The sequence below is a fragment of the Eulemur rufifrons genome, chromosome 30 (assembly GCF_041146395.1).
Source record: "Eulemur rufifrons isolate Redbay chromosome 30, OSU_ERuf_1, whole genome shotgun sequence".
NCBI classification, from domain to species: domain Eukaryota; kingdom Metazoa; phylum Chordata; class Mammalia; order Primates; family Lemuridae; genus Eulemur; species Eulemur rufifrons.
In genome coordinates, this window is record NC_091012.1 from 59,067,294 (window position 1) to 59,080,358 (window position 13,065).

Consider the following 13,065-nt stretch of genomic DNA (forward strand, 5'->3'; position numbering starts at 1 on the left):
GACCCAGGCATGGGTATTTTTTAAAAGGGTATGTAATATGCAGTCAGGGTTCAGAACCTTTGATTAATATGCTGATGATTCCCAATTCTGTATCTCTAGCTCTCAGAGCTGAGCTCTAAATGCTGACTGGATCTCTCCTCTTGATGCCCTAACAAACAACCTCAAATACCAACATATACAAATGTGACAAGATTATGTCCCATTGCCCTCACTCAAATCCTTCAAATTGTAATTACTACATTTGCCATTTTGCTATTTGTTGTATACATGTCTTATACATTTTTTGTTTCTCAGTTCCTTCATTACTGCCTTTTTTGTGTTTAGTTGACTTTTTTGTAGTGTATGATTTTGATTCACTTGTCTTTTTTTCTGAATTTTTTTTTGGTTATTTTCTTCTTAGTGATTACCCTGGAGTTACAATTAACATCTTAAATTTATAGAAAACTGGTTTGAATTAATAACAACATAGCTTCAATAATAGAAAAACTGTTTCTATGCAGCTTTATATCCCTCCCCCTTTATGTTGTTATTGTCAGAGACTTTTTATATTTTATGTGTCCACTAACATAGATTCATAATTTTTTTATGCATTTGTCTTTTAAATCATATAGAAAAAATAGGTCTTACAAACCAAAAGTACCATAATACTGGATTTTACATTTAGTTATGCAGTTACATTTACTAGTGTTCTTTATTTCTTCATATGGCTTCAAATTGCTATCTAGCCTGAATGACTCCCTTTAGCACTTTTTATTGGGCAGGTCGGTACGCAACAAACTCCCTCAGCTTTTGTGTATCTAAGAATGTCTTAATTTTGCCTTCATTTTTGAAGTATAGTTTTGCAGGATGTAGAACTCTTGGTTGACAGACATTTTTTTTCTTTTAGCACTTTAAATATATCATCTACTGCATTCTAATCTCCATGGTTTCTGAAGAAAAATTGGATGTTAATTTTATTGAGGATCCCTTGTATGTGACAAGTCACTTCCCTCACTGCCTTCAAGATTTTCTCTTCCCCTTTGGCTTTTGACAGTCTGATTATAATGTGTGGATCTCTTTGATTTTTTTTTCTTCCTAGAGTTCTTCAAGCTTCTTGGATGTGTAGATCCACATATTTTGTCAAATGTTGGAAGGTTTAGGCCATCATTTCTTCAAATATATTTTGTGCCCTTTTCTTTTTCTCTGCTTATTCCAGAACCCCCATTATGAATCTGTTGGTACACATGGTGTCTCAAACATCTCTGAGGCACTGTTCATTTCTCTTCATTCTTTTTGCTTTCTGCTCTTCAGACTTGATAGTTTCAATTGCTATATCTTCAATTTCACTGATTATTTCTTCTACCTGCTCAAATATGCTATTCAGCATTTGGCAAACATTGCTGGGGAGGCTACTCCAACTCTGAGAAAATTCCAAGGAAGGACAAAACAAAGATGATCCTCTAATCCAATTCCTCTTGTTCATGCAATTGATTCAATACCTGTGTATTGGCCAGTCAAAACATGTAATCACAGTTCTTGGAGAACAAGGTCCACATGTCCCCCTCCAGCACCAACAAGCTACACTAGGAATGTGGGCTGCTCCCCCCATTGCTGCCTCCAAGTGGGGGATGAAAATGCCACAAAACTCTTACCAAAATTTACTAGCTTCTTTCTTCATTAAACACTACCCTGGTTATTGTAAGTTTTTAAAATTAGATTCCAGAGTTCAGAAAAAGTTGATTGTGGTGGTTTTTGCCAGATTAATCAATACTTTAGTGGAGAGATGGGTTTTTGGAGTACCCTACTGTACCATTTTGGTGGTAGGGAACATTTTTTTAAATTAAAATTTTCATCGAATTATTCACACATTTATCCTTCCATTTAAACGTTATTTTTTGTCCAGTTCCATATAAAACCTTTTTGTTGTTTATATCTTAATATGGGAAGAAATAATATTTTTATTAGATAGAGTCTATCTATTGAGTAACATAATGTGCTTCCCTATTCTCTTTGGTCTTGTTTTATTCCCTTCAATAACTTCTTTTACAGGGATACTGTTCCTTTCTAGTTAAATTTATTCCTAGGTGGCTTAAGATGTTATCATTGTTATAAATTTGGTTTTTCCCATTTCAATTTCTGAGTGATGATGATTGCTGATATAAATTTTTTAAAAACCATATTTGTATATTTTTCATGCATTCTGTCACCTCACCAAAGTCTCTTGTTAGTTCTAATAGATTTTTGTAAAGTTTCTTTGATATTTTATTATATAAGTATATTATCTGCATATAAAGGTAATTTTATCTCTGTTCAAATATTTATAATATTTTCATGTTCTCTTATTATATTAGTCAGAACATTAAAATTAAATAATAGTAGTGATAGTAGCATCCCTATCTTCTTCTTGATTTTTGATGACAATGAGTCTCGTGTTTCACAATTTAATATGATATTTATTAGGATATTAGCCTTTTTGTGCATAGGTAGTTTATTCTATTACAAATTTACTTAATTTATTTAAAGAAATGGGTGCTGGATTATGTCAAATCATTTTTCTTCATCTACTGATAGAATCATGTTTTCTTTCCTTTCAGTTGTTGACTCATTCACTGAATTGTATTGAGGATTTCCTCATATTGAATCATGATTGCTTTCTTAGGATAAATTCTACTTGGTCATAGTGTATTATTTTTCAAATATATTACTGATTTTAATCTGCTAATATTTTATTCAGAAATTTTAGAATTATTATCATGGCCGAAATAGATTTTTTTTTTTCAGACAGAATCTCGCTCTGTTCCCCCAGGTACAGTGCAGTGGAGTCATCGTAGCTCCTTGCAGCCTCAAACTCCTGGGCTCAAGCGATTCTCCTGCCTCAGCCTCCCAAGTAGCTGGGACTACAGGCATGTGCCACCATTCCCGGCTAATTTTTTCTATATATTTTTAGTTGTCCAGCTAATTTCTTTCTATTTTTAGTAGAGACAGGGTCTCGCTCTTGCTCAGGCTGGTCTCGAACTCCTGAGCTCCAGTGATCCGCCCGCCTCGGCCTCCCAGAGTGCTAGGATTACAGGCATGAGCCACCACACCCAGCCTGAAATAGATCTATGGTTTTTATTTTGAGGAATCTTTATCAGGTTTTGCATTGAGATCATGTTAACTCCGTAGAATTAATTGAGGAGTGTTTAAACTTTTTCTAAGATCTAAAATATTTTTAATATCAAGAAAACTAGCTGTGTTTTTTAAGTTCTGTATACCACTGTGAAACCACCTGAGCTGAATGACTTTTAATTGTTAGATATTTCAAACTATTTTAATTTCCTTTATGATTATTAATTTGTTCAGGTTTTCTATCTATGGTTTAATTTTAATAATTTATATTTTAGAAAATGCTATCATTTAAGACATCTTCAGTTTCTTGTAACAGAAAAACATGACTAAAAAAGTGTGTTAACAAAAAGGGGACTTATCATCTCATAGAACTAGAAATCTAGAGGTTGAGCAGCTCCCAGATTGGTTAATTCAATGGCTCAAAGACATTATAAAGGACCCAATTTATGCCATCTTCAGCATGTAGGCTGCACATCTTAGCTTGGGTCTCCTCATAGTTTCAAGATGGCTACCAAAGTCTTTGGTGTCACATGGAAATGACAACATTCAGAGGCAAAAAGGGGACTGTTTCTTCTTTTATATCTCTTTTTCATAACAAAGAAACCTTTCTCAGAAGCCCTCCAGCTCATCTCATTGGCCAGAATTGCAACAAATGCCCAAATCTAGGTCAATCACTGGCCAAAGAAATGGAATTACCAATATTGACTTAGCCTTACACTAATCAAGACTCTTTCCTTGAGGTAAATGAGGGGCTTCTTGCCTGAGCACATGACTACATGGAGCGGTGGTTAACCACAAAAACAAAAGCAGGGCTCTGCCAACAGAAAATTCCCTCACCTCTATACCCATTACTCTTTCATGTAATAATTCAATACATATTTATTGACAGCTTACTACATGACAGGTTCTGGGAATAGAGTAGTAAATATGACTTACAAGGTACTTACTATTATGGAGTTTACATTTGGGTTGGGAGAGCCAAATGTTAAAATAGTAAACAGGTAAAAATATGGTCAATTCAAATAATGGTAAGTTCTTAAAGAAGTTATTTTGAAGAATATTTTGAAGAAAATTTTGAAGAAAATCAAGCTAGGGTAATGAGAGGAAGAGTGATATGTGGGGCTTGAAAGAGTGGTCTTGGAAGGCTTCACTGAGGAGAGGACATTTTATCTAAAACCTACATGTTAAGAACAAAACTGTGAAGATCTATGGAAAAGGTTAATAGGCAGCAACGTCATGTGCAAAGGCCCCAAACTGATCACATGTTTGAGAGGTCTGAAGAATAGAAAAAAGGCCAGTGTTCTCTTAAATACCATTGTGTTTTATATGCCCACACCTGAGCACATGCTTTGTTTATCATCTCGAATGACCATCCCTACATTGCTATCTAAAAAACTCCCACCAACCCTTCAAGACACAGATCAAATATGACTTCCTCTGTGAAGCCTTCACTTACTTCCCCAGTTAGAGTTGAACACTTCCTTCTTTGTGTACCTACTATAGATTAGAATTTCTATCACACTATATTATATTTTACTTATTTACATTTTTGTCTCCCTTCCTCTTGCTCGAAGGCAAGAGCGATGTCATTGATATATGGATATTTGTGTTCCCTACTACCAAGTGCTCTGGGCCAACAAATAGTAGGTGTATAGAAAGTACTTATTGAATTGAAACACTAAATATCCACCATTGCTAGCACTATGATAGGATTTATGGAGCATACAAAAGAATCTACCTTCATTGAGTAGTTAAGAAGGTAGACTCTGGAGTCAGAAGCTTGGCTCCAATCCTATTTCCACCATTTACTAGCTGTGTGGCCTTAAAAATTTTCTTAACCTCTTCTGTGTTTCAGGTACCTGATCTGTAAGGTGGGAGGTAATAATGGTAACTATCTAAAAGTGAGGATTAAATAATATATATGAAATACTTAGCATACAGAGTATCTGGCACATAATAAGTTCTAAATATTAATTTATTATTTTAATGAAATTGTTGGATTGATAAGAGTTATACACATGAAAAACAAAATACCACAAATGTATCACTATACAGGACTGTTTAAAGTGCCTCCAGAAACAAGATGTTACAGCATCATGACCTCACCAAAGAATTGTTAAATGAATGAATGAATATAAATAAAAACAGCCACAATGTCATCTGTGCTGGCCTGACCATTTCTAGAGCACTGCGTTCACTTCTAAGCATCATACTTTAAGAGAAACAAAGTATAGTCTAACTAGAAACAGACCACTAGGATGCTCCAAAATCTGGAAACTATCTGATAAGAAGAACAATTGAAAAAAATGAGAATGTTAATTCTAGAAAAGGGAATACTTGGGCAGAGGGAAACATGATTCCTGACATCAAACATTTGAAGGTTGTCATGTGGAAAAAAGAAGAGCTTTGCCTGATGCTGCTCCAAAGAGCAGAACTTGGGCCAGGGGATAAAAGTTGTAGGCAGGCGATTTCAGCTGAACATAGAGAAACATTTGGTGAAAATCAGTGTTCACCATGCAGGTGAGGAAGAGATAAGTTTTCCATTAGTGAAGGTGCTCATCAACTGAAAAATCACTTAACAAAGATATTGTCAAGGGGACTTTTTATTGGGCTGGGGGTTATTCTAGATGACCTTTGGAGTTTCTTACAGGAAGTTCAAGATCTGGACCTTTCAGGGAAAGACCAGTGTTACTACATTAAAATTAGGAAGTTCTCAAAGTGGTAATCTGAAAAGAGCCAAAATGCTCTCAAAATCAACACACTACAATCTTCCTCTGACCAACCCACTCCTGTGCTTTTGTACATAAAATTTCCACTATATTCACTCTTTGGACTGGGCATTCAAGGTCCCTGTTCAAATGTAATTTTTTTCTAGAAGAAATATGGCATTAAGCCACTCAGCCATTATCACCAGCTTCTGTTACAGTGTAAAATTTTTACTCTGTAGGCCTCCTCTGTGGTCAGAATGTGTTATCTATCATTCACACTTAGATTGTACAAATTTACCATATTACATTTACTTGCCTTAAAAGGACCCTGAAGAGATGGAAAGTTGGGCAGATAAGTTTGGATGATGGTGAGAGGTCACAAGCGTTTTGCCATTTAAGCTACAATCTTCATGGCACACAGTGCAAGCCATGCACAGATACCAGGTCCCTCTGAAGGCACAATTTTTTGTAGCTAGGTGGAAACCCAGGCTTTCCTCCTCACTGATGAAGTCCTGTGCTAGGCAGCAATCTGGGCTGGGATTTGCCAAAGCCACTTTGTGCTCTGGCCTTTTGACAAGCCCATCGATTCAGCTCTTTAAATCACATCATTTAAGCCCACAAATGTCACAGATCCTATTAGACAAACTCCTCTGGCCAGCAGCAAAGAAAAGAGAGAACATGATAAGCCCTCTGAGGCAGCCTGTTAGACCATCCTTAATCTTTCATGCTTGGGAGGACTACATTGGGAGTAGGGTTCACTGGCAGAATGACATGAAATACTGGCCGGTTTTGTTTCCTTCAATGAAGAATATATCTCAAGCCTTGGCTTAGGTTAATAGCAGATGAGGGCATCTGCCAAGTTTAAAGGTAAAGGGTGATGGGAAGAAATCTTCCCAATAATACACCCTCAAGAGATGCCAGAAACTCCATGACTATTTACTTATTTTCAGAATAATAGCAGAGTAGGTCTAACAGCAATCAGATGGAGAAAGGATTGGTCTCAAGGCCTAGTGTGAGGCTGAGGCTAAAGCTATAAATGAGAGTCAAGTGGCTCCAGCTGTGGGGATCAGACGAGGGCAGGGAACTAGGCAAGTCATTAGACATCTATATGAGCCTGCATGTCGACAGGCGATGCAGGGAACCCATTTTTGCATCATTCTTAATGTGTAGCGTAGAGGCGGGCACAGCTACTTAACAGAGATTTCCAAGGCTGTTACACCAGACCTCTCCTTTACCCTCCAGCACATATCCCTTATCCTCCTAACCAGACATCTCTTTACTTCCAAGACCTCAGTAGCTTTCCTAATGAAAGAATCTATGTTAAAATAGTAGTAGGTTAGCCACATGATTTATTTTTCCTTCCAGGGATAGTTTTGGAGATGTAGTGCCTTAAAGCAAAAGAGTGGGTCTGTAATAGTACAATCTCAAGTAAACCTCTGGAAATATTTTATTTCCCTACAGAGGAATACTATGATGTCTCTCATAACACAGCCCACTGGAAATGCAATAGACCAGATTCATTTTAAATGCAAGAGATGAAAAGTAAAACTAGACTTTGAATTGACTATATATCATCCAATTATACTAACTTCGAGTCTCAAATTACCATGATTTTACCGTCATCTCTCTTCTCTACTTTTACCAATGCATCAGACACATGGTACGAGTTCAATAAATGGTACTGCCTGTTGCCTTCATTGTTATTATTATTAGAGGTAGTAGTAGTAATAGTGCCACCTCAGTATCTGGCACAGTGCCTGGGACATCTTAAGTATTCAAAACTATAATAATTATTTTTATGTCTTTATTGCCTCCGCTCCTGGCAAAATGCCTGGCACATAATAGGGTACCGATTGAGCTAGTTCCCTTCATTCTCACTTTCCTTGAGATAGATTTTTCTTCTGTTTTCCCCAGAGCTGTGCCTTCCTAAAGTGGCTGCAGATCGTCCTGTAGCACTAATGCTTACTCCAGCACCACCAGTGACACCATCTGAAAAGACATCCAGACTTTTCTTCCATGGTAGCCTGTTAAGTGGCAAGTAGGCAGCACGTGTTCAACACCATTTTTCAGATGAGGAAACTGAGGTTATGAGCTATTGCCTTGGAATGTTAGCTCACCTCTAATCCCTATATTTTATTATAGCCTGAAAAAATTAGACCTCTTGCTCACCTATAACCCATCTCCTAACTAGGCCATAATCAATCTCACCTCTTTTGCTCTTGCACTCTCCAGTGTCTAGACTTCCCTTACATTTTCATATTTAATTCATCCTCCAATGGCCGGGTGCGGTGGCTCACGCCTGTAATCCTAGCACTCTGGGAGGCCGAGGCGGGTGGATTGCTCAAGGTCAGGAGTTCGAGACCAGCCTGAGCGAGACCCCGTCTCTACTAAAAATGGAAAGACATTATATGGACAACTAAAAATCTATATAGAAAAAATTAGCCGGGCATAGTGGCGCATGCCTGTAGTCCCAGCTACTCGGGAGGCTGAGGCAGTAGGATCGCTTAAGCCGAGGAGTCTGAGGTTGCTGTGAGCTAAGCTGACGCCACGGCACTCACTCTAGCCTGGGCAACAAAGTGAGACTCTGTCTCAACAAAAAAAAAAAAAAATTCATCCTCCAAGGATTAGCTTAAGAGCTACCACCACCTCCATAAAACCTTCTCTGAGACCTCCAGCCTTTACTGAGCAGGGAGCTGTTCTTTCATATACCCCCACAGTTACTAGCCGAGTGCTAGGCACACTAGAGGCTCTCAGTGTGTTCATATTTGATTAACTAAATAAATATAAGCTGAATTGGGTTGTTGATTCTCTCTTCAGGAGATCACACTATCTCTTCTCTCCCTGTCCCCTTTTGTTTACAAGATAGAGGCAGGTGGGGGGGAGGCTGTCTACAATTAGTATTAGTAAAGTCATTTGCTATTTAGTGATAAATGCTTACTCTAAATGCCGCTTTCCTTTAGCCACTGCTGAGTTACTTGAAAGTAGTGAAAGGAGGCCAGGCATGGTGGCTCACGCTTGTAATCCTAGCACTCTGGGAGGCCAAGGTAGGAGGATCGTTTGAGGTCAGGAGTTCGAGACCAGCCTGAGCAAGAGTGAGACAACCGCCCCCTGTCTCTACTAAAAATAGAAAAAAATTAGCCGGGCGTGATGGCACATGCTTGTAGTCCCAGCTACTCAGGAGGCTGAGGCAGAAGGATCGCTTGAGCCCAGGAGTTTGAGGTTGCTGTGAGCTAGGCTGACACCATGGCACTCTAGCCCGGGCAATAGAGTGAGACTCTGTCTCAAAAAAAAGAAAAGAAAAAAGAAAGTAGTGAAAGGAAATATCAGTACTTCTGGAGACAGCCAAACAGCACCCTGCTCTCCTGAGATTTCAATGCAGAGAGAAATTTGTCATTTGGGCCTGTTCAGGAAAATACTCATCTTCAAATACTAACTTCCCAGAAGATCACAAGCACATGAATTGCAAATGCCGCTTGATATAATATATGCTTCTCCTTCTGCCAAAGCAGGGATTTCATTACCTGGAAGAGTGAGGTAAATGTTTGTGGGAACTTCATGTCTTCATCTTCTCTTGCATCCAGAAGATGAGACAAGGAGCTCTTTTGCTGGCAAAACAGTTCAGTGATGAAAGACATTAAAAAGAGTCCATCCCTTAAGTCAGCCTCCAGAGGGCCCTGGAGGCCTCAGGGATGGGAGGGAGAGGGGAGCAAATCACCCAATGGATCTGAGCCTCATTTTTCTCCCCTGGGGATGATCAGCATTCCTATATCACAGGGCTAGTACAAAGAATCCATGAGGAACATGCATGACTTTGGTCTGTAAACTATGAGGCAAGAGCTTTGTATTTTCAATTGAAAGCAAAGACTTGTCTTTTTTTCTTGGTCTCCCAGAGAAAGTTTAAACACATTGTAGGAGCTCAATAAATAGGTTTTTACTTTAAAATCAATTCCATTAAATGTAATCTGGCTTTAGATATGGTACATAAAAAACCGACTTCACTTCTCAGAATTAAATCAAACAGATTCTCAGATATGTTAGCTTCTTGGCTTGGAATGGCAGAGGAAACAATCATGAGTGGGCAGAGGGGGTATATGTTTATCTTTTACAGATGGCTTTGGCCTATTGGAGTAAATACCTCTTCCCCAGTGAGCAGCAGCAAGAAGCAGGGTTTCAGTTAGCACTAAAATAGGATTTCAATACAAGATGTGCATCTGGGACAGTGGCAAATGTAATCTTGAAAATTAGCACAGACCCAGAGCCCAAAGAAAGCTGGACAAAAATGAGCTCCAACTTTGCATTACCAATCAGAAGTATTACCATATGTATTGTCAGGCAGCAGAAGGGAAGGAAGGAAAAAACTTTGTTGTGCCATATCTTAAGAGGTTTACCCTGTGCCAGTCCCTTTGATCATGTATGTCTCATTTAACTGTGACAATAGCTTTATGAGATAGTAATTATTCTCTAGCACAGGACATGGCACACAGTAAGCAGTCACTAACTGACAACTGATGGTAATATTATTAATATTATAAACAAAGCACAGAAGGCTTGAATAACTTATCCAAGGTCACAGAACTGGAAAGTGGTAAAATCAGGGTTTGAACCCAGGTCTTTCTGACCCAAATCCTGGGCTTTTTCTGTTATACCTCTTTGCAAGAGGAAAAAGATTATCATTAAAACAGTTCAGGATTTTCCAGTGCCTTAGCAAAGTTGCCTCCATAACTAGCCACTTGAGATCTTCAGTTATCTAAGAATATCTTTGTTCTTCCTCTCTCTCCTCACTCAGCTTTCTAAATTGCTATGAACCATGGCCCAACTATACTACAAAAAGGTCAACTACTCACCATACAGAGACCGTATTCCTCTGCAAATTGTGAGGGCCGAGACAGAGCTCTCTGCAGAGGAGAAGGCCTTTCTCAATGCTGTGGAGAAGGGGGACTACGCCACTGTGAAGCAGGCCCTACAGGAGGCTGAGATCTACTACAATGTCAACATCAACTGCATGGACCCTCTAGGCCGGAGTGCCCTGCTTATTGCCATTGAGAACGAGAACTTGGAGATCATGGAGCTACTGCTGAACCACAGCGTGTATGTGGGCGATGCATTGCTCTATGCCATTCGCAAGGAAGTGGTGGGTGCTGTGGAGCTTCTGCTCAGCTACAGGCGGCCCAGTGGAGAGAGGCAGGTAAGAGAAATCCCTACGGGCTGAAAAGCCTTGAAACTAGGGAAGGTTAGGTTGTCTGGAATTGAGAAGCTCTATCTTGGAAATTGTATCAGTGATCTCAGGTGGTATCCAAGTGCTACCCTGCATGGCCCATGCTGAGTTTTACTCATTTGCCTTTTCCTTATTAGTATTTGCCTATATGCATTCAATACTTAACAACACAAAGATGTGCTCTTTGCAGAATATTCAAGACCCTTCTACCCCTGTTGTCTATCTTCATTTTCTTCCTCCACTCAAGGAGAGATCAAACACAGATCTGGGGTTTCTCCTTCTCACCAATCTCTTTCCTGAAGACAAGACAGGAGACCTTTAAACTTGAGTGCCATGGTGCAGATGCAGATGGATATAGGGCCTCACATATTTCCCCACTACCTGTCAAGTAGCTGTGTTCCATCCCTAGATGTTTGGATTTTTGCTTCTGTGATTCTTATATCCTCAAAGGCACCTAGACTTGATATTCTGTAGTCATCCTTGATTTCTCCCTCTCTCTTTCCTCCATGTCCAATTCCCAAGCCCTCTGGTTTCTTCCTTTCCAATCTTCCCAATTCATTCCTTCCTTCCTTTCCTTCCTTCCTTTTCTCCTTCCTTCCTTCCTCCCTTCCTCCTTTCCTTCCTTCCTTCTTTCTTTCTTTCTTTCTTTCTCTTCCTTCCTTCCTTCCTTCTTTTCTTTTCTTTTCTTTCTTTTCTTTTCTTTTCTTTTCTTTTTTTTGACAAGGTCTTGCTCTGTTGCCCAGGCTGGAGTGCAGTGGCACAATCATAACTCACTGTAACCTCCAACTCCTGGGCTCAAGCAATCCTCCCACCTCAGCCTTCCAAGTAGCTGGGACTACAGGCATGTCCCACTACACCCAGCTAATTGTTTAAAAGTATTTTTTGTAGAGACAGGGTCTTGCTATGTTGCCCAGGTTGGTCTCAAACTCCTGGCCCCAAGCGATCCTCCCACCTCAGACTCCCAAAGCACTGGGATAACAGACATGAGCCACAACTCCCAGCCCCCAATTTCTCTTACATACTTTCTCTCCTCTTTAGCCCAGCTTTTACCTCTCTGATCTGATTCTCATCTATCTCCTACATGAGTGGTTCCTAAAGTGTAGTCCCTGGACTAGCAGCATCAGCATTACCTTGGAACTTGTTAAAAATGCAAATTCTCAAGCCTCTACTACACACCTGCTAAATCAGAAACTCTGGGGTGGAGCCCAGCAAGCTATGCCTTAGTAAGCCCTCCAGGGGATTCGGATGCACATTCAGGTTTGAGAACCACTGTCCTAGATTAACATAAAACTCTTCTGACTGGTCTCTGTGCCTCTAGCCTCTTTCCTTCTCTCAAGCAATCCTGAATAATGATGCTGGTTTATTCTCAGTAAAATAGAATAACAATTCTATCATTCCTGTCCATCCTTTTATAGCTTCCCTTCTGCCCTCTCAAGATTTGCTGAAAAATGAACTTACAGTAGGCAGATTAATAGGACCAAAAGGCATAAAAAAATTGTTAACAGGCATATGGACATGGGAGCCATGCACAGCGTATGAGACTCAAAGCAAGGCCAGATGGTTGAGGCTTAAGTACTCTCTTCATAGGGGAAAGATGTATGGACCCAGGAGACAGACATTATTTCGTAAATGAGCCTCTTTGGAAGCTAGATGATAACAAGTTAAGGGAAGTTTAGGGCCAGAACTGCACAGGAACAAAGGTTGCCTTATTATGCAGACAAAGTTCCCCGGGTAATCTCTCCCAAATTCCCTCAGAAGAATAGATGAAAAGTCTGTTTGGGCGTGGTGATGACTCCTAGTCACTTATCTTTTCCGGTGGCTAATCTTTCCTGGTTATTTGAAGAGATTTCTAGGGATGAGGTCTTTTTTTATTTAATTTATTTATTTGGGATGAGGTCTTAAAAAACAATTGCATTTCTTTTAGAAAGAAGCTTAGTCTGATAAGAAAATGCCAGACAGTCCCTCCGGACACTTCAGAAACAGAATCAGAGAGACAGGGAGGTGGAAAAAGGTCAGAGAGAGAAAGAGAGCTTGGTTATGAGGCTTATTTCTGAG

The 13,065-nt window shown here is 39.5% G+C and overlaps 1 protein-coding gene across 1 annotated transcript in view; it reads left to right on the forward strand.

The window, feature by feature from the left end:
• Positions 1 to 10,602: 10,602 nt before the first annotated feature.
• Positions 10,603 to 13,065, forward strand: part of TRPC5 (transient receptor potential cation channel subfamily C member 5) — a 143,381-nt gene continuing 140,918 nt past the window's right edge. The window contains exon 1 of the mRNA XM_069463649.1: positions 10,603 to 10,980. Coding sequence (XP_069319750.1) covers positions 10,603 to 10,980 — 378 coding nt within the window. The remainder of the gene's footprint in view (positions 10,981 to 13,065) is intronic.